The sequence below is a fragment of the Mus pahari genome, chromosome 10 (assembly GCF_900095145.1).
Source record: "Mus pahari chromosome 10, PAHARI_EIJ_v1.1, whole genome shotgun sequence".
Taxonomy (NCBI): domain Eukaryota; kingdom Metazoa; phylum Chordata; class Mammalia; order Rodentia; family Muridae; genus Mus; species Mus pahari.
In genome coordinates, this window is record NC_034599.1 from 10,284,129 (window position 1) to 10,304,838 (window position 20,710).

The 20,710-nt window shown below is 42.5% G+C and overlaps 1 protein-coding gene across 6 annotated transcripts in view; it reads left to right on the plus strand.

Moving 5' to 3' along the window:
• Mre11 (MRE11 homolog, double strand break repair nuclease) overlaps positions 1 to 6,396 on the plus strand; it is a 54,256-nt gene extending 47,860 nt beyond the window's left edge. For all 6 annotated transcript variants that reach the window (XM_029543289.1, XM_021207121.2, XM_029543286.1 and 3 more), the window contains one exon: positions 3,419 to 6,396. In XM_029543289.1, coding sequence (XP_029399149.1) covers positions 3,419 to 3,475 — 57 coding nt within the window. In that variant the 3' untranslated portion in view covers positions 3,476 to 6,396. The remainder of the gene's footprint in view (positions 1 to 3,418) is intronic.
• The last annotated feature ends 14,314 nt before the right edge of the window (positions 6,397 to 20,710 follow it).

The following is a 20,710-nucleotide window of genomic DNA, read 5'->3' on the forward strand; positions in this document are numbered from 1 at the left end:
TTCAAAGCTGCTGCTCACTCAACTCTCACTTGTCCCATTAATAGAGAACAGTTAGAATATTAGAAACTTTTTTTTTTTTTTTTTTTTTTTAATTTAGCTTCTGTCGTTCATGTTTGGAGAGTTAGGTGACACTGGTGTAGAAGGTTGACTTGGTGAAATGTTACCTGCACAGTGGACAGCACAAATGCTCCCAAGGACACTGGTGGTCTGCACGGAACTGTCACGGTCTCTAACTCATGGGGTGTGGGAGGAAGGGTAGTCAGGACTCGTCTCTGTGTTCCTCTGTTGTTTAAGAGGAATCAGAGCTATGAGACACAGGACCCTGGCCTTTCCTCTTCCCTCGTGGTTGCCACTTGAACCTCTGCAGGCTTTGTCGAAGATTGTTAAGCCGGTCTTCATTTTCATTTAGTTTTATTTTTAAACAGTTATGTTGTAGTCAGAACACATAACATAAAAATCACATCCAACTATTTTAAATGTAGCTTAGTAGTATTAAATATATTCTTGTTGTAAAACAGACCTCAGGTGAGGTAACCCAGACCCAGACAACATGGTATGCACTCAACTTAAAAGTGGATATTAGCTGCAAAGTAAAGGATAACCATGCTACAGTCCACAGCCCCAGAGAGGCTAAGGAACAAGGAAAGCTTAAAGGGGGACATAAGGATCTTTCTTGGAAGGGGAAATAGAGTATATTTTGTGGGTGGATTGGGGCAGGTGGGAATCAAGTGGTATGGGGGATGGAGGGAGAGATAACCGGAATTGGGCGACATTTCAGAAGTGAGGTGAGCACCTAGTGTAGTGGAAACTACAAGGGTGACAGTAGTGGAGACTCCTAGTAATGGGGACACAGAGCCTCAGCCATCCTCTGTAACCAGGCAAAGCCTCAAATGCAGGGCTTGGGACACCAACCCAGCCACAAAATCTCTGACCTACAGTTTGTCCTGCCTGCATGATATGCTGGGACCAGAGCCTATCACAATCATCATCAGAGAGGCTTCATCTAGCAAATGATAGAAGCAGATGCAGGTCCAACAGCCACACATTAGGCAGAGCTCGGGAGTCGTGCAGACGGGAAGGAAGAACTGGGGGGACCCAGAGGGATCAAGGCTCACAGAGTCAACTGACTCAAGTGGGCTCACAGAGATCAGGGAGGCTCTATGGGTCTGACCTAGGCTCTCAGCATGTGTGTTATGACTGTGTAGCTTGCTGTCCTTGTGGGACTCCTAACAGTGGGAGCAGGGACTGTCTCTGACTCTTCTGCCTGTCTTTGGGACCCTTTCCCTCCTACTGGGTTATGCCATATTTGGTTTATGTCCCTGGAAGGCCTGCTATTTTCTGAGGGGAGGCGAAGGGGAAGAGTGAATCTGGGAGAAAAGGGAGGTGGAGGCTGGAGGGGTTAAGGGATGTAATATATGAGAGAGGGAAAAAAACCTTGAAGGGCTTTTGCTTTACAGAACCATGAATATGTCCCTTAAACACAACCCACTGTCCATACCTCATCCCCAGCCCCTGACACTTAACCACTGTGCTCTCCTTTCTTTGGCTTTGTTTGCTGTGGGCCCCTGTGTAATGGAATTTCCGTTGATTTTTTTTGTGTGTGTGTGTGTGATTGGCTTATCACATTTGCAAAGTGCCCTTAGTGGTCATCCTGCTGTATGTGTTCAACTCTGTGTTGTGAGCATCTGCTGTGGCTACCATGTTCCTTATGTCTTAGCTGTGAGTTTACAGTCTGTTTGCCAGACTTGCTGCATCTCAGGCTGTGACTTCAGTCTGTCTGTTGAGTGGTGACATGTTGCTGCTACTAGGGAAGCAGGCATATATCTGGATGTCCATGGATGGCGGAGTTTAAAATGAGTTTGCCAGCGGGTGAGAGGGGGGCTTGCTGGGTAAAGTCCTGCTGCTTAAGCCTGAGGCCCTGAGACTTGAAGTCTGATACTCACATAAAAGCTGAGCGTGGCCACATGGATTCCAGGAGCTTAGGGGCAAATGCACTGGAACAGAAAGTGCATACACACAGAAGAAAAGAAAGTGTATGTGTGCTGTTTTGCATTTAACTAGAGAAGAACAGAAGGCATGCTATCAGTTTTCCTTTGTATGTCTTTAACAAGGCCTGCCTTTAAGAAAGTAAAGAAAAGAAAATGGATCAGCCAAACAGTTGAATTTCTGCTTCTCCAGGCATCCATTTCTCACTAGTGAGCTTCGTAAGATACTGATCTGTTAAAGTCACAAGTCAAGTCTCATACAAAGGGATCGTTTGTGTTTACTAACATCTTAAAGGTAACACTTTTATACAAGTGTTTATCTCTCAAATATACAGCTATAAGTACAATCCATTCAGCGCTATCTTTCATCAGAGTATATAAGCAGACTCTTTATAAGGCTGCTGCTTTTGCTTTATGACTGGGGTTTGAACCCTGGTCCTGGCACATGCTATGCCAGCTCTTAACCACTAAGCTGTAGCTCCAGCCTTTTTCTTCTTTCCCTTGAGACAGGGCTCACACAGCTACCGAGGCTTTGAGCTCATTCTGGAGCTCAGACAGGCCTTGAACTTGGGATCTTTCCGCCTCAGCCTCCCTAGAAGTTGGGGTAACATTCCTGTGATTCCAGACCTAGCTAGTTTTCATTCTTATTAAATTTTCAGTTAATGTCTGATGTTCCTATTTAGTCTTACCATGCTTGTAGTCTGCATCCCACCAGCTTGAGAATACCTGAAATACTCCATCTGCTTTTTTCTACAGAAGCTGAAAGACAGCTTTACTCAGCTCTTTTCTCCATCCACCTGAAGCAGTCTACTCTGTCATGAAATGGGTGACAGGAAACAAGAGTCACAGTCCTTGGGACTTTCCCCTGTGCCTTTCCTGTCTGTTGGCTGAATTTCCAAGAGGGTGGATAGAATGATAAGTCTAAGTGAAGCCAATGGGACACACTCAGTGGGTGAAATGGCGACTGCACAAGCCTGGCAGCCCAAGTGGGAGCCCTGAGGCCCACAAAGGTAGCATGGAGGAATGGACTCCATGAAGTTGTCCCAGCAGAGCATACACTGCATGTAAGGGCACACATGTACACAGTAGTATTAATAATAATAATAATAATGTCAGTGAGGAAACTTAATAAACAGAATAGAAATGACTTGAATATTTTCTGTCCTTGCTTTCCTACCCCTCATATGCTTTGATTAAGGTTTGTGACTGGGAAAATGTATGCATTGTGTGTTACAGATATATGCAGTCATAGACGAGGCCTGCCTGGCAGATTTTTACTCTAATGCACAGAGAACTGACTTGGGCCTTTACATTTCACAGTTAAAGGGATAGGTGTGACTAATGTGACTTCCCTGATACCATTTCAATGTAAGAGTTTTTCTTCAGAGACAATGCGTGGTCACTGACATAGCATAATGTTTGTGTCATTTCAGGACAATGACGATGACCCTTTCATGAGCAGTAGTTGCCCAAGAAGAAATCGAAGATAATGTTTTTAATGGAACTTAGAAATTGCATGATGCAGGAGAAATCAAAGCACCACATACTGACTTCACGGCTGAAGATGTTTTATTGGAGCCACTGACTAAGGAGCCTGAAAAGTCTGGGTTTATATTTTATTGTTTCCTGAACGGTGGCTCCCTTAAGCCATTTCCTAGCCCAGTGATAAGGAGATTGCAGCTCATCTTAGCCTTTAACTTGGTTGTTGTCGTTGTCTGGGGCTGCTTTGAGAATGTCAAATATTGAGAATGTCAACTTCCTGACAGAACTGTGTTTTCTGCTTGTAAGAACTTGGCTAAAATCCCATTTGTAAATGATGATTAGAGAAAACCCCTCTGTTGTTCATTTCTGCTTCATGAGCAGAGACTGTCAGCTGCTGTGCCACAGCTAGCAGTTGATGGGAAAGCTTACAGACTTGAGCGGTATGTGCTGTAATCATTTCCTATATCATTTCCAGAAAGCAAGGCCCTCCTGTGTGTGGAGCAACCTGAGCACCCTGCTTGTTATCAAGTGTGTGGATTTCAGGGCTTGCTAGGGGACCATCTACTAGGACCAGAAGGGCCTTATATTTAAATAATTAGTAGTAGGTTTTTGTTAAGAACACTTTGGCTCTTTTGGTTTTGATTTTTATTCATGTTATAGCAGAGATTCAGATCCTGTTCCCATTGGGCAGTAGTCATTTTCTTGATGGCTCTGCTCTATCAATAATGACAAGTTCTTTTTCTTTCTTGTGTACTTGTCAGGGAGAAAAGGCTAATAGATTTTTTTTTCTGTTTTCTTAAAAATACTGGAAAGCTTTTAGGCAAAGCAGCCAGCTGACCTTGTGATTAGCTCAGGCTGCCATACTGCAGCAGTACAGCTCCTGCCAGTGCTGGTGCCAGACCTCCTCGACCAGCAGCACTGTACCCTGGCTTCAGTTGCTGTAAACATCTCTGAGTCGATGATCCCAGAACTGACCGAAACAGCACACTTATATTTTCTTACTTGTTTTAGGAAGGAAATAAACATGTTACCCCTTGAGAGTTGAGTTAAATAATCTCATCCCCTCTGCCACACTCTAAAAACCTCTGCTGGTCTTAAAGGCAAGCGTGTTCAAACACTCTTTGATAAAATCTGGGCCCTCTAGCATGACAGCATGATGTTCATCATAGTTGTAGACACCAGTGCTTGGGCCAAGCAGTGTTCATGACCATCAAATTAATCCTGTCTGTAACTTGCCAAGTTTTTGAAGCCCAGCACCTGACAGTACCACCACGTCTTGAAAGTGGTTTGAGTTAGAATTATAATTCAGTGCTAATGAGCTGCTTAGAACAAGCTTTGTAACTGATGTGAGCACAGGGTTGTCAGCAGGGATTACTGATAGCAGAAGGCCTGGTCCTGTGAGATCCCTTCAGGTAGTTCTCAACACCCTCCATCTTAATCACATTAAACCTGAAGTGTTCCCAGGGTTTGAATGGAGATTAAGTGAGGGGCTCGGTGAAATGGAGGCTAGTGGGAGGTGGTACTCCTTGACCCACTGAGTTGTGGCCAGCATTTGGTGGTGCCTTGTCTTGTGTACCAGTGAGATGCTCCTAGGTGGGTGACAGTGAGGTTGGTCACTAAAGTCCCTGACAGGCTCCTGGAAAGGTTAGCAAGGCTTTTCCTCCATTAAAAAAACCTCAGCTAGAGTATAAAATGATGCTGCTAGCTGCTAGGGAAGTGAGTGTGGAAAGCTACCATGTGAATAGCATACAGCATAACCTAGCAGTATGGGAAGTACACAGGGGAAATAGTGTTGATTTAAGGTCATTGTGTAATCAATGGACCACAAAGTTTTCTGGGGTTTGTTTAGTTCTGGCATTGGTTCCTTGGTGACAGTTTTCAGGCCTGTGGGTGTCAGCTGGATGAAGTCTTGGGACCTGGAAAGTTGTTCTTCAAACACAGGTTTCTGAGAGGGAGTGCACAGGTTCAGAAAATAAAGACTATAGGAACGCTGGGCTCAGGGAGTCTTGCAGAGCTGTCTTTATGCCGGACAGGTTTCTTTAGAAGTACATCTTATATAGTGTGTTATGGGGAAATAGGACAGAAGCAGAAAGTTACCATGCAGTGGGATGAAGCCCAGGAAGCTAATCAAGCCATGTTGCACAAGGGTACCATGGGATATCTCAAGGGCATCATAGACTGAGCACACAGTGGCCTTGGAACTGATGAATTCAGTCTCTTCAGAGGGAAAAGATAAGTTCTCAGGAACCAAAATCTTAACTCCAACAAGGCCATAGCCCCAGCCCAGAGCTTGCCAAGTAGGCCTTGGGTGAGGAGACAGAACTGAGCGCTCTTGTCCTCTCATGGAGCATCTTGAGAAAGCCTTGAATCGGCCCGACTCCCAACAGCCTTCCAGATGATTTTTGAGCACCCCATTTGCTCTTAAGGATGTGATAGCTCCACGATGAAAAGGCATGCCATAACCTGTGCAGGGTGTCCTCTTGGGCAGGAGCCAGTGGCATGAGCTCGCCATGCCTGAGGAGCATGCATGGCTGCAGTTCAGAGCTCACCCTCTGGCTGCAGGGAGCAGCGTGGCAGTTCTGCTGCTGGATGCACTTAGAGTATTGCAGCAGCTAATCTCCGCACTTAGTCTTGTGCAGTGATTGAGAATCTAGTCAGCAAAGCTGTAATTATCCTCGATCATATGTGCAGGCTGCATATTTTACCTGTCCCCACCCATTACATAGAATGGCTCGTGTGATACGTTTTACATGTAAAGATTCAAGAAGAATCAACAGTTGATGTCTTCATAAAGAAAAAAAAACTTTTACTAGAAAAATGAAGTAAAAATGGTCTCCTGGCATAAAGTGATATTTCCCCAAACTGAGCGGGTATCTTTTTTTGTCTCTGTCAGACATTTAATTCCAATTAGTATTTTGAGGGTTTTAAGAGCTGATATTAAAATATTACAAAAGAATTATATAATAAAGATTTGTTTTTGTTGAATTTTGAACGTGGTGTCTTGGTTTGAACAGCTTTCTTGGAACTGATCACACCACACTCATTTGTTGTTTGTAAAGTTGGACATATGATTGGCTGTGGCCATTAGCTTGTCCTTTAGCTCACTAGCTCTCCTGTTAGGGCTCATTAAGTTCTCCAAAGTCCAGAAATTGAAATCAGACCCAAGTGTATGTCTTTGGCTGCACCCTCTCTTCAGCTACAAGCTGCCAGCAGTTAGGTACTTGGTTCTCTGATCCTTTTCACATGACAGCTAACACACCATGTTGGGTTAGAACCCACCCCTCCAGCCAAGTGTTCTAGAGCCCTCCTGCCCAGCTACACGCCCACCTTGGTACCCTGTTTCTTCCACATGTGCCTCGTTACCCTCTATATTAAACTACCATTGCCTGTTTTAAAGACTTAGCTACACTCTTTCCCAGTAGATGACTTAAATGCCACTTTTCAGTTTCTTTCAGATGTACAGGACCTGGATGTCAGATGTGAAGGCAGTTTTTAAAGGGCCCTAGGCCTTGTACAGTCAAGTAGTTGACACTGGGACATTGAGTCTCACATGGGGCATCCCAGACCACACTTGGTTCTGCCAGCTGCTGTGCAGCCCTGGTGCCTGCTTAAGTTGCTTTGTCACAAGGCCTGTTTAGTTTAAAGATTGTTACAGGTTATTTAAAAAGACATATTTCCTACACAGTCTTTAAAATGCCATCTGCTAATGTAATGGAAGTGATGTGGCAGATATCTGACTTTGAGCATATTTTCTAGAGCCAGGAAATGTATAAATAAATGAGGACATAGCTAATAGGGTCAGACTCTCAGCTGTGTTTCTTTTGGAGATGACCTAGGAAGTGAAGGTATATATGTTACATTAAGAGCTTATCTGAAATTAATAAAATTAGTCTGTCTCTCACCTGAAAACTCCAGTGGCTCCTCGTTTGATCCCTAAGCTTTTTATTGGTGTTTTGATTCCAGATGATATTTAAATACCGTGTGTGTGTGTGTGTGTGTGTGTGTGTGTGTGTGTGTGTGTGTGTGTGCGCGCTTTGTTTCTATTTTATGTGAACTGGTGCTCTTCCTGCCTGCATGTATGTCCATGTGAGTATGTCAGATCCTCTGGAACTGGCATTATAAGACAGTTGTGAGCTAGCTACCTTGTGGGTGCAGGGAATTGAACTCAGTTCTTTGGAAGACTAGCCAGCATTCTTAACTGCTGAGACATCTCTGCAGGCCCCCAGATGATAGTTTCAAAACATCATTTTTATATTTTTGGAGGGGTGTTGGAGCTCAGGGATCCCCCATATGTTAAACACGGACTCTACCACTGGGTGATAATTCAGCCCCTAAAAATTTTGAAATACTTACTTTACAGAAAGTTGGTAAGAATTATGGGTTTAATCCCTCATTTAAATGTAAGGTAAATTTTCCATTTTAATATATGTATATATTTACATGATATATGTATATATTTACATAATACTTATTACCCATCATATATGTATGTATCTACATGTATGTGTATATATATAATCTCCCAGATATAACCATACATAGGCTCGTGTATGACTCGTGATTTGCAGAATAGACTGCAGCCCTGTATTTCTTTCCCTCTGTATGGACCGTCTCAGGATCTGTCTCCTTGTGGCAGCCTGGGCACACAGTGGGTCTGCAGTGAACAGACTGCTCAGAAGCAGGTGTTTCTAATAATTTCCTCAGCATACTTTTCCCTCTAGGGTTTACTTTTATTTTTCGTATATGTAAAACATTAACATAATTCTTAAATTCTGCACTGTTCAGTGTGTACTCAAGTCTTCCAAATCTTTCTGCCCACCTCCTGCCATTTAACGGCGCCACTGTAATTTGCCTTTTCAATATTCTTTTTGCCAAAATAATTAGAATTATTTTATCATTTTCCCTTTTGTATACAAAAGATTTTTGCTACAACTGAGCCTGTTTTGTCTGAGTATTATGCCCTGGAAATTTCTTCATATTTTATACAATCTCCCTCACTTTTGTAGCTTTGAATATACATTTGAATTTAAATAACAGTAATTTACTTTATTATCCTGGGTTTGTGCATTTTGATAGTTCTGATTCTAACAATTACAAATGCTAGTGTATTCACATTTTTGGAGTTACTTCTCTAGAGAAAGTTGGAGCCCTTATTAGAAGAGTGGGTACAGATGCTGTGTTGCTCAGTGTTGCCAGTTACGCATTGCAGTGGCTGCAGGTCAGTGTGTGGCTGTATGTGCCCCTCGCCTGCCATGCCTTGCTGGTACTCTTGGCTCTTAGCCGGCCCTGGTCTCTCCTCAGAGCAGCCGTGTCTGCGTTTCTCTCTCGTGGGTGTGCTACATGTGTCAGGGGCCATTTCTATTTTTGTGGAGGATTGCTCAGTCACATATTTTGCCCATTGGGGAGGGGAATCTTAGTTACAAAAATGTAATTTAAATATAAAAATATGCTGATATTGTTTATCTTATGATTTTCCTTCTTTTTTCCTCTCTCTTTTGAAGTGGCAGTGGTCTAAGTTCTTTTGATAATATTTTTAAAAATTTTCCCAGAGTTTACCAACTGGAGGGGTAGGTCTTTTAATTACCTTCGGTGATCCTTTATGTAAGACCACGACCTCAGTGGACTCTAAAGGAGCGGCACCTGTCTTTGTTCAGTGCTGGCCCCTGGACAGTGTGAGGCAACTGCTCTATCCCCGAGCTTCGTGCTCTGCTCACTTGTATGATTTATTGGGGCTTTGGTGTTGTTTTGTTAGTTTCAGATCACAGGGTAAGGCGTTTCATGAGGCATCGCATGCACGCACACACGCACGGAGCTGCATTTTGTTCTCCTTGGTTGTTCTGCCCGCTGCCTTCTAGCGTATTCCCCAGTGGGTCCAGTCCTTCCCGAGTTAGCCCCGGAAAGCCTTCTTAACACGTGTGTTCTGTTGCCGTTTTTCTGTTCCCTGAAGAGCTCTTCCTCCCTTCTGTGGTATTCTTTTCAGTTTCATCATCTACACACAGGCACACACATGTATGTACACACACACACACACACACATATGCACATGCACACACACCTTTAAGTATAGCTTCCAAATACAAGAGAAAATGCGCCTGTCTTACTAGTCTATTTCAGTCAACAGTGATTTCCAGTTATACCAGTTTCTCTATAAATATCATAATCTCACTTTTCTTTACAGCTGAGTAAGATTCCATTATGAATGTGCGTATTTTTGTTATCCATTATTCTGCTGCTGGTCATCTAGGCTAATTTCGTTTTCTGGCTACTCTGACCAGTGAAGTGATGTGCATTAATGTTCAGGACTCTGCAGTAGTTCTGCTTTAGTTGTGAGAAACCTGCACTGATTTCTACAGTGCCACACCAGACCACAGCCCTGCAGCAGTGCCAACTGCTCCTTCCCCACACACCCATCAGCATGTGTTATCACTTGCTTTCTTGGTGCTGGCCACTCTGACTGTGAGATGGAGTCAGAGAGCAGTTTTAGTGCACATTTCCCTGATGGCTAAAGGTGCCAAACACTTTTTAATGTACTGTTTCCTTTAGTTGAGAACTGGCTATTGACTCATTAACCCAATTACTGACTGGATGGTTTGGGATTTGCGGGGTGTTTAATTTTTACACTGTGCTGTAGGTATCAATCCTTGTCCAGTATGTTTGGCAAGACTTTGTTCTCTCACCGTCAGCTGCCTCTGTGACCTGGTGACTGTTTCCTTGGAGGGCCAGCTTTTCCATTTTCATGTAATCACATTTACCAGTTCTTGGAAATATTTTCTATGCTTCTAGAGTCCTTCCAAATGTCCTTGCCTATGCCTGTGTGCATGGTGGTCAGAGGACATTGATGAGTTGGTTCTCTCCTACCATAGGAGTCCTGGACACTGAACTCAGGTTGTCAGGCTTGTTACCTTGGGACCCATCTCAGCAGCTACTAAGGATTTGTGTTCCGTGCTGTCAGTCATCCTTTGTTCCTACATCTTTACAACGTATTTCCATAGCGGCATTTTGCTCAGTGTATTAATGATTACTGTTCTTGCATGTGGTTTAAGGAGCCCTGCTGTAAGATCCCAATTCTCTTCTATGCCTGAGTCGATCTAAACTTTGCCTTTTACCCTTTCTTGTTTAACTGGGAGTTGGTTTTATATGTGCTGTGAGGTAGGGATCATGTTTTATTTGTTCTATTCTACATAGAGATGACTAGCCCATCTACTGAGATGGCCGCTCTTTGCTGTGTAGTGCTGGACTGTCTTGGTTATTATTGAGTTCCCGCTTACACACCAACCATGTTTTTAAACTCTGTTCCTTCCTCAAGGCCTATTTGAAATTAATTACTGTAGTTTTATAATAAGTATTTAACCGAGAGGCTGTTCTCTGCCACTTTCCTTTTTATTCTTGAAGGCTGCTGTGGCACTTCTTGGCTCCTTAGATTTTCAAATACATTTAATAATTACATGTACTACTGTGACCTAATGCAAGGTTTTAACAAAAATCTTACGTGTTTCAGTTTTATTAAGGTTCATAGCTACTGCCAGTTGCAGTTGGTTTAATTTAAACCTTGGTCTTGTTCCCAGGATTTACTAGACACTTCCTTTGACAGAGAAGATAATTGTGTTCCCCAGGGCCAAAGCTTGTAGTGTGGGCTTAGCAGCTTTCCATCCTGACTGGACTCTTTCCACTTCCCCTAAGTGCTGCCAGACCACTGACAGGCTAGTGTTCGTTTGCCCATTTGCAACACAGTCCAGTTGAAAGAACTATGTCATTTCTCATGCCCACTCCTTGTCTGCCTTCCCTCCCCCAGCTGTGTGAAGCATCGCATCCTTCCCTTCCTCCCGGGCCCTGGATTAGGCATAAACCACACCCCAAAGCCCATGCTCACAGAGTGGTCCTTTGTCAGCAGGGAAGTAAAGTAAAATGGCTGACTTATGACTTAGGAGAAACCAGCAGCAAATAACCTTACAGGTGTGATTTCTAAGAGGAAAAAGGAGGAGGTCCGTGTTAGAATAGGCTTATTAGAATAGGCTAGGATGCAGTAGTTTGTTTTGATTGGTCAAGTTGTTTAAGTTTGCCCAAATGGGACTTTTTGGTTGCTGGACTCCAGTACTTTGATAGCTGGTCATTGGTGATCAGCCTTAGGAGTGAGTCTGGTATGAGAATATGTCCAAGTATGGGAGTAGATCTTGGTGGCTAGCTTTAGGGACATAAGCTATGGTTTATAAGAGAGAGGAGGAAGGCAAGGCCTGATGGCACCATGTTTGCCATGCTCGGGCCAGCTAGAGCCCTTCTGTCCTTCCTATTTCCCTTGAGCCCCTGATGTAGCAATTACTTTTCTCATTTCTGATCAATTGTCTGGCACAAGGGACCTTGACCGTATAAGGGTACTGTGACTTACTGACTAAGCATATGTGGTCCATCATGGCAGAGGAAGCATGGGACAAGAACTCCAGGCAGATGTCACCGTGCATCTGTAGTTGGGACTCAGGGAGATGCAAGCTGCTGCTCAACTAGCGTTTTCCACATCCCCATCCAGAGATTACAGAATGCACCACCACAGCAGTCGCTTCTTCCCATTTGGCCATGCTTCACCAATTCCACTGAGGCCTGGAACCTAACTTCTCATGACTAATAACTGAAAACATTAGTCTCAAGTCCTGAAGCAAACTTGAACAGAAACTCTGTAGAAAAGACAGCCAAAGTTCCTATGAGCACAAGTCATGCATAAAGGCAGAGCCTGGCCTGTGTGAGGCGAGTGAGGAGTGTGCCTTTCAGAGAGAAGCCTGTCGGATGGCACAGGCTTCCTATTGAACACTGGGCTGGAACCACGGGTGGCCTCTTTACCAACTTCTCTTGAATGTTGAAGGTGGAAGAAGCTTCAGTTGATGGAAAATCTGTAATTGGTGGGGTCTGAGGGATTCCTGAAATAGCTTAATGTACCCATTGGCTAAAAACTTACTTAATGGTGATTTTCCACAGAATGTTTCTGTGGTTTGTTTTTCTACCCAAATCACATTTATAGTCATATTCTACAAAACCTAAAAACTAGAGGCATGCAGGACACTGAAGAACCAGCCCGCCTCCATCTTAGGTTTAAAAGCCATCATATAGTAAAGACAAGCTAGGTTCGTTCCTGTTTATGATGAAACCTCTGTTTTTCAGGGGTTGGGCCAGGCCCCACCTGTACCATTAACTACAAATGGTTCTGTACTGTCTTTTCCAGGAAACTGACAAGCGTGTCTTTGTTTCAAAAAGATGTTTATAACCATTTTGCAACCCTACCTTTCTTTCAAAAGGTTATTATGGTGACCTGTTGCTATGATAACTTGCTATGTTATGATTCTGCTTCCATAACCCACTTACTTTGCCCACCAAATCCCGCATTTGGAAATCCCTATCCCTAAGCCTTGCCTTCTTCCCATCCAACGTTGACCTCTCAGACCCCGCCGGGAGGGAGGGAGGGAGGCAACCGTGTACACAAATAAAAGAGCTTGCTTTAATTATTGCTTTAATTGATCCGGCCAGGATCATTTGAATCAGTGGTCTCTCTCTCTCTCTCTTCCCATCTCTGGGATTAACAATTCATGTGTGTGTTTGTGGACAGCTGTCTCCTTCCTTTAGGACAACAAAGTCTTGGGTATGAAGTGTTGGTCTTGGTGTGAGATTGTATTCAAAGACTTAGTAACAAGTCATCACATTGTTTGGCTGAATCACAAAAGGGCATGAGGGTAAAATGGTGGACTGGAAATGCAAGTAGCTAATCAGCCTAGGACTTTGTCATCAGTAAAATTCAGCATTAAGTAACACATCAGCTTCTCTTGTCTGTAAGCATCCTACCACTGATAAAATATGAGACATCAAGTTAAGAAGAACAATTTATTTTGGCTTAGTTTCAGAAGTTGGACCCCATGGCTCACTGGCTCCACTGTTTTAGACTTCTGTAGACCCAGGACATGGTGGAGCTATATGTGATGGGAAAAAACTCACTTCATAGTGACAGGAAAGGCCAAGGACAAAACATACCCTTCAAGTCATGTCCTTCTTGTCCTGCCTCTAACCAAGTCTCACCTTCTAGAGTTTCTGCTATCTCCCATGAAGATGTGAAGTCACAAGTGGTTAATTCATTGATGAAGATGGATGCCTCCTAGTCCTGGAAGCTCAAAAACCTCACCTTGAGACACTTAATGCATTGGAACCAAGCCTTCAACACAAGAGCTTCTTGGAGATATTTCAGATCCAATCCATAGCATGAATATATAACTTTTTCCTTCAGTATTGAATACCAGCTGTGTACCAGGCACTGGGAGAATACCCAACAATGCAAGAGGCCTTAGCTTTTAGTCTAACATAATTTCTAAAAAAGCTTTCCCGGGTTCTTCTGAGCCAGGCCTGTCCCGGATCACCATGAAGCCTACTAAGGTAGGTATATTTTCATTGACTAAGGGGAAGTGGAGCTCCAAAACGGACTTGGATGAATCACACTACTGTAATGACCAGAAGGTGAATGTCCAGGTCTCCCTAAGCAGCCATTTCACCATTAGCTTATTGGTGAGGAAGGGCTTTAGAGCCTAGAGTCACTGGGGGCATCCTTTCACAATGCATTTCACTCCATCAGGTAATGATGGAGTATCTATCGGGTGGGCCGCCATGAACAGGATGTTCTCTCCTGCTCCTCTCGACTGCTGGTGGGAGGATAAAAGGATACAGCCTTTCTGACAGGCAGTCTAACGTAAGCCTCGGAATACTCCATCTCTGTTACCTGGGGTTCTGTGTTTTAGCTTCCATCCCAGCCTTAATCTGGACCAGTGGAAAGCAAATGAATGAAACTGGAAGGTAAATATATGTCTCCATAGAAAGTCTAGAAAGATTATATAAAAAGATTACCAAGCATTATTCACTGAAAACTATATTATTCTATAATATCCCACAAGATTAAAATACTATCCAGCCATTTAAAAGAAGATATTAATTCCTTTTAAGTTTTAATCTTGGAATTAAAAATTTTGAGAAAAACTTGATAAGGCTGGAAATTCTTAAGGATAATATAATCCTGACATGAAACTGATAAAATTACATTTCCATTATATAGATAAGCATTAAAAGTACACCAAAATGTTAATGGTAAGATGGTGGTAACAACAAAAATGTGTGCACCTGACTGCAGTTGCCTGAGGAGGACACTAGAGGGTACCACACCCCGGAGCTGGAGTTAAGAACACTGGTTGCTGGGAAGTCAACTTGGGTGCAGCCATCTCTCCAGCCCCAAGATTATTTTCTGTATGTTCTTTGGTTTTTCCAAGAATCTTTTTTTCCCCATAAATACTGTTCATAGCCAGGATAAAGACTTTTAATACTCAGACAACAGTAGTTTATGGAGAGGATTCTAGTTTATTCCAGTACTTCCTGAAGAACGACAGTCTGTTCTGAAGAGGCTCCGTTCTCAGAGCGGAAGTGAAGTTAGCTCTGCTGGGCTTCTCTGAACACTTTGCTTTTCTTTTAATAGAGTCTATTAATGTCTCTCATAGTCTTCCACTAAGTGTTTAGTAAGAGCTGGCTCTGTGCGAGGCACCATGCCAAGTTATGGTATAAAAGGCAAGAGCAGGTGCCTGCCCTTAAGAAAGCTGTGAGAGAAGTCACCTAGAGTCAGCTATTACACCATGTAGCTAAATGCTGATGAAGACGAGAGGGCCGGGTGAATCCAGCCAGGGAGGGGTCCAGGGGGAAAGGGCAGGGTGAATCCAGCCAGGGAGGGGTCCATGAGCTTTGCAGAAGTCATTTGCAGTTTAGAATTTTTATTTAGCAATTAAACAACTAGGTGTCATATAAATGGTAGGGTTGTTTTTCTCACATAATTTATATTTTTATTATTCTACCATTAATCAAAATGGCAGGTGGATTTTTGGGATAGTCTAACTAGTGGACCAAAATCTGACTAACATTCTGATCTATGTGTTTACTGTAGGACGAGCCTTTCTTAACTCCAGCATGGTTATCAGGCTTCCCACACCATAGTGGCCGTTCTCAGTCCCACTGTCTGCAAGCAAGACTCTCAAGTGTAATTGCTAGAATTTGTCTTTATCATAGCATGGATCTTATAAAATAGAAGTCTATGAAATGAAATGGAAATGGAAAAAAAGATAACTTTTCTTTTTTGGAGCTCAGAATAAATGCTCCCCAAAAGGTATTTTTAAAAGTCTTATTAAAGCATTTTTTCAAAAGCATATGTCAAATGACAGCTATAGCTTCATCTTCAGAATGTGACTGTGCATCTGTCTGTTGGTGCTTCTAGAAGCATTCTTTTAAAAGATTTTATCTTTTAAATTATGTTTGTTCAGTGTGTGTGTATCTGTATGCCTGTGTGGATCTCTCTCTCTCTCTCTCTCTCTCTCTCTCTCTCTCTCTCTCTCTCTCTCTGTGTGTGTGTGTGTGTGTGTGTGTGTGTGTGTGTGTGTACAATCCACTGTACGTGTGGAGATCAGAGGAAAACTTGTAGGAATCAGAACTCATGGTTGAACTTAGGCAAGTCTTGGGATAGAGAGCAAGCAGCGTTACCCACTGAGCCATCTCCTGGCCCCACCTAAAAACATTTTTAATAAAATTTCAATTCAGTATTTTTAAAAAACACTTTAATCACCATTCTTTCTTTATAAGATGCAATATTGCTCAAGTAGCTTAAAATCCTGATAAATTATCCTCTTTCAAGTTCTGAGGGTCTTATTTGAAACAAAGCACACAGCAGGAATAACAGAAGTAGAAAAATAGCTCAATGGCAATTAGCATAAAATTACAGCTGATGCTGAGAGAATGAGTCAGCATGGAGCTGTGATCCCAGAAACACTCGCTCCAGGCCTGCCTTAGAGGGTCTCTGTCTCTGCTCCAGCATGGAGCTGTGATCCCAGAAACACCCGCTCCAGGCCTGCCTTAGAGGGACTGTCTCTGCTCCATCTGAGATAGAGTGAAGAAATGTCCAAGTGCTTAACTAACAGCAGAATCCAGTCATTCCTAGAAGATGGAGGGGTGTGTGCTTTTGAACTTTTGTATGTGCAAGCATGTGTATATGTATGATATATGTGTTAGGTGTATGTATAGGGTGCATGTGTGTATAAAGTGTACATGTGAATGGTATATGCATACATGTGTGTACAGGTATATATGCACATGTAGCCAAAACAGGAAGCCCATGTTCTTGTCTGCCACTCTCCTCTCCCCCTTACTCCTTTGAAGCAGTGTCATTCATTGTACCTGTAACTCAGTGTTAGTTTCTTTTTTATTTGTTTGGTTTTTGGCTAACCTGGCAGCCAGTAATTCCCAGCAATTCTCCTGTCTCCACCCCAACTCCTCATTCTGAGGGGACAGTCCTTCATGGAACTATACATGGCTTTCATGGGTGTTCGGCTATTATTCTGGTTCCCCTGAATATGCAACATGTACTCTTCACTGCTGAGCCCCAATGTCCAGGATCCTACATGATGGATGAAGTACCAAAAAAAAAAAAAAAACATTATTATACCCTGGTACTCTGCCTGCCTCACACACCCTCTGCCTGGGATCTGCACTACATATAAAAGATGGTGTCAGGAAGAAGACAATTTCTGACCTGGGGGACCTAACAGTTTAGTGGGAAAAAGAGTTATATAGCCACAACAATATAAAAACAAGGAAAACGGAATGTGAGAGACTAGGTCAAGTGTTAGCAAGTACTAACATACAGGGTGACCTCCAAGGCCTCTATTTGCTGTCCTTAGGGTCTCATAATAAAGGCGTTTAGAGATTCTTTGTAGAAGAGGCCACGTTAGAACTGGGTCTTTAAGAAGAGAGGAATTGCTTCTGGTTTCCCTTTATTGCCGGAGTTGATTCTGCGCCACAGTGCTCTGTACCCAAACGCTGCCGGGAGGGAGGAGATCTCTCAGGAGTACGGACACACCCGCGAGCACAGGAAAGAGCACCACTTCTGCTCAAGTTCATGGCCCAAGAGGGACCCGCCCAGAGCCATCAGGACCCAGGAACCAAGGTGTCCGACTGCACCCTGTGCCACAGCTCTCCATACCCAAATTCCACCGAGAGAGGGCTGGTCTCCCAGGAGTACTGACACACAGGCTTGCAGGAGAGACAAGCCACAGTCAGAGACAGTAAAACCAGCAAACGCCAGAGATAGCCAGATGGCAAGAGGCAAGGTCAATGGTAAATACAGAAGTGGATGCTCACAGTCATTTATTGGATGGAACACAGGGCCCCCAATGAAGAAGCTAGAGAAAGTACCCAAGGAGCTGAAGGGGTCTGCAACCCTATGGGAGGAACAACAATAGGAACTAACCAGTACCCCCGCAGAGCTGTCTCTAGTTGCATATGTAGCAGAGGATGGCCTAGTAGGCCATCAATGGGAAGAGAGGCCCTTAGTCTTGTGAAGATCATATGCCCCAGTACAGGGGAATGCCAGGGCCAGGAAGTGGGAGTGGGTAGAGCAGAGCGGGGTGGGGGGGGGAGGGTATAGGGAACTTTCAGGATAGCATTAACATTTGAACTGTAAGTGAAGAAAAAAATATATGTATAGCAAGGACAAGAACATAAACAACAGAAACCAAGGCTACTTGGCATCATCAGAAGCCAGTTTTTTTTTTTTTTTTTCACCACAGTGAGCCCTGGATACCCCAACACACCAGAAAAGCAAAACTCTGATTTAAAATCACATCTCATGGTGATGATAGAGGGCCGTAAAAAGGGCATAAATAACTCCCTTAAAGAAATACAGGGAACACAGGTAAACAGGTAGAAGCCCTTAATGACAAAACACAAAAACCCCTTAAAAATTACAGGAAAACACAACCAAACACGTGAAGGAATTGAACAAAATCAACCAGGATTTAAAAATAGAAATAAAAATAATAAATAAATCACAAAGAGAGAGAGAACCCTGGAGATAGAAAACCTAGGAAAAAGATCAGGAGTCATAGATGCAAGCATCACCAACAGAATACAAGAGACAGAAGAGAGAATCTCAGGTGTAGAAGATACTATAGAAAACATTGACACAACAGTCAAAGAAAATGCAAAATGCAAAAAGCTCCTAACTCAAAATATCCAGGAAATCTAAGACACAATGAGAAGATCAAAGCTAAGGATAATAGTTAAAGAAGAGAGTGAAGATTCTCAACTTATAGGACCAGTAAATATCTTCAACAAAATTATAGAAGAAAACTTCCCTAACCTAAAGAAAGATGCCCATAAACATACAAGAAGCTTAGAGAACTCCAAATAGATTGGACCAGAAATGAAATTCCTCCCATCACATAATAGTCAAAACACCAAATGCACAAAACAAAGAAAGAATGTTAAAAGCAGTAAAGGAAAAAGGTCAAGTAACATATAAAGGGAGACCTATCAGAATTACACAAGACTTCTCACCAGAGAGACTATGAAAGACAGACGATCCTGGGCAGATGTCATACAGATCCTAAGAGAACACAAATGCCAGCCGAGGCTACCAAACCCAGCAAAACTGGCGACTAAAATAGATGGAGAAACCAAGGTATTCCATGACAAAACCAAATTTACACAATATCTTTCCATAAATCCAGCCCTACAAGGGATAATAGATGGAAAACACCAACACAAGGAGGGAAACTACACACTAGAAAAAGCAAGAAAAGCAACAAACCCAAAAGAAGATAGCCACACAAACATAAAAACAACATCAAAAATAACAGGAAGCAACAATTACTATCTCAACATCAGTGGACTCAATTCCCCAATAAAAAGATATAGACTAACAGCCTAGATATGTAAAAAAGAACACTGCATTTTGCTGAATAAAGGAAACACACTTCACTGTCAAAGACAGACACTACCTCAGAATAAAGGACTAGAAAACAATTTTCCAAGCAAATGGTCCCGAGAAACAAAGGGCAGCATCCATTCTAATATCAAATAAAATCAACTTTCAACCAAAAGTTATCAAAAAGGAAAAGGAAGGACACCTCATACTCATCAAAGGAAAAATCTATCAAAATGAACTCTCAATTCTGAACATCTATGCTCCAAATGCAAGGGCACACACATTTATAAAAGAAACTTTACTAAAGCTCAAAGCACACATTACACCTCACACAAAAATAGTGGGAGACTTCAACACTCCACTCTCAGCATTGGACAGATGTTGCAAACACAAACTAAACAGAGACACAGTGAAACTAACAGAAGTTATGGACCAAATGGATTTAACAGATTGCCATAGAACATTTCATCCTAAAACAAAAGAATATACCTTCTTCTCAGCACCTCATAGTACCTTCTCCAAAACTGACAATATAATTGGCCATAAAACAGGCCTCAATAGATATAAGAAGATAGAAATAATCCCATACATCCTATCAGATCACCATGGACTAAAAGCTGGTCTTCAATAGCAACAATAACAACAGAAAGCCCACATACACATGGAAGCTGAACAACACCCTATTCAATGATAACTTGGTCAAGAAAGAAATAAAGAAATAAATTAAAGATGTTAGAATTTAATGAAAATGAAGACTCAACATACGCAAACTTATGGGACACAATGAAAGCAGTACTAAGAGGAAAACTCATAGCTCTGAGTGACTACAAAAAACAAAAACAGAAAAACTGGAGAGAGCACACCTGAAAGCTCTAGAAAAAAAAAAGAAGCAAATACACCCAAGAGGAGCAGAAGGGAGGAAATCAAACTCAGGGCTGAAATCAACCAAGTAGAAACAAAAAGAAGTATACAAAGAATCAACAAAACCAGGAGCTAGTTCTTTGAGAAAATCAACAAGATAGATGAACCTTTAGCCAGACTAACCAGAGGGCACAGAGACAGTATACAAATTAACAAAATCAGAAATGAAAAGGGAGACATAACAACAGATCCTGAGGAAATCCAAAACACCACCAGATCCTTCTACAAAAGGCTCTACTCAACAAAACTGGAAAATCTGGATGAAATGGACAATTTTCTAGACAGATACCAAATACCTAAATTAAATCAGGATCAGATAATCTATCTAAACAATCCCATAACCCTTAAAGAAATAGAAGCAGTTATTAAAAGTCTCCCAACCAAAAAAAAAAAAAAAACAACCCAGAACCAGATGTGTTTAGTGCAGAGTTCTATCAGACCCTCAAAGAATACCTAATACCAGTTCTCCTCAAACTATCCCACAAAATAGAAACAGAAGGAGCACTACCCAAGTCATTCCATTAAGTCACAGTTACACTGTGCATTCTCCCTTGGAGATGGCATG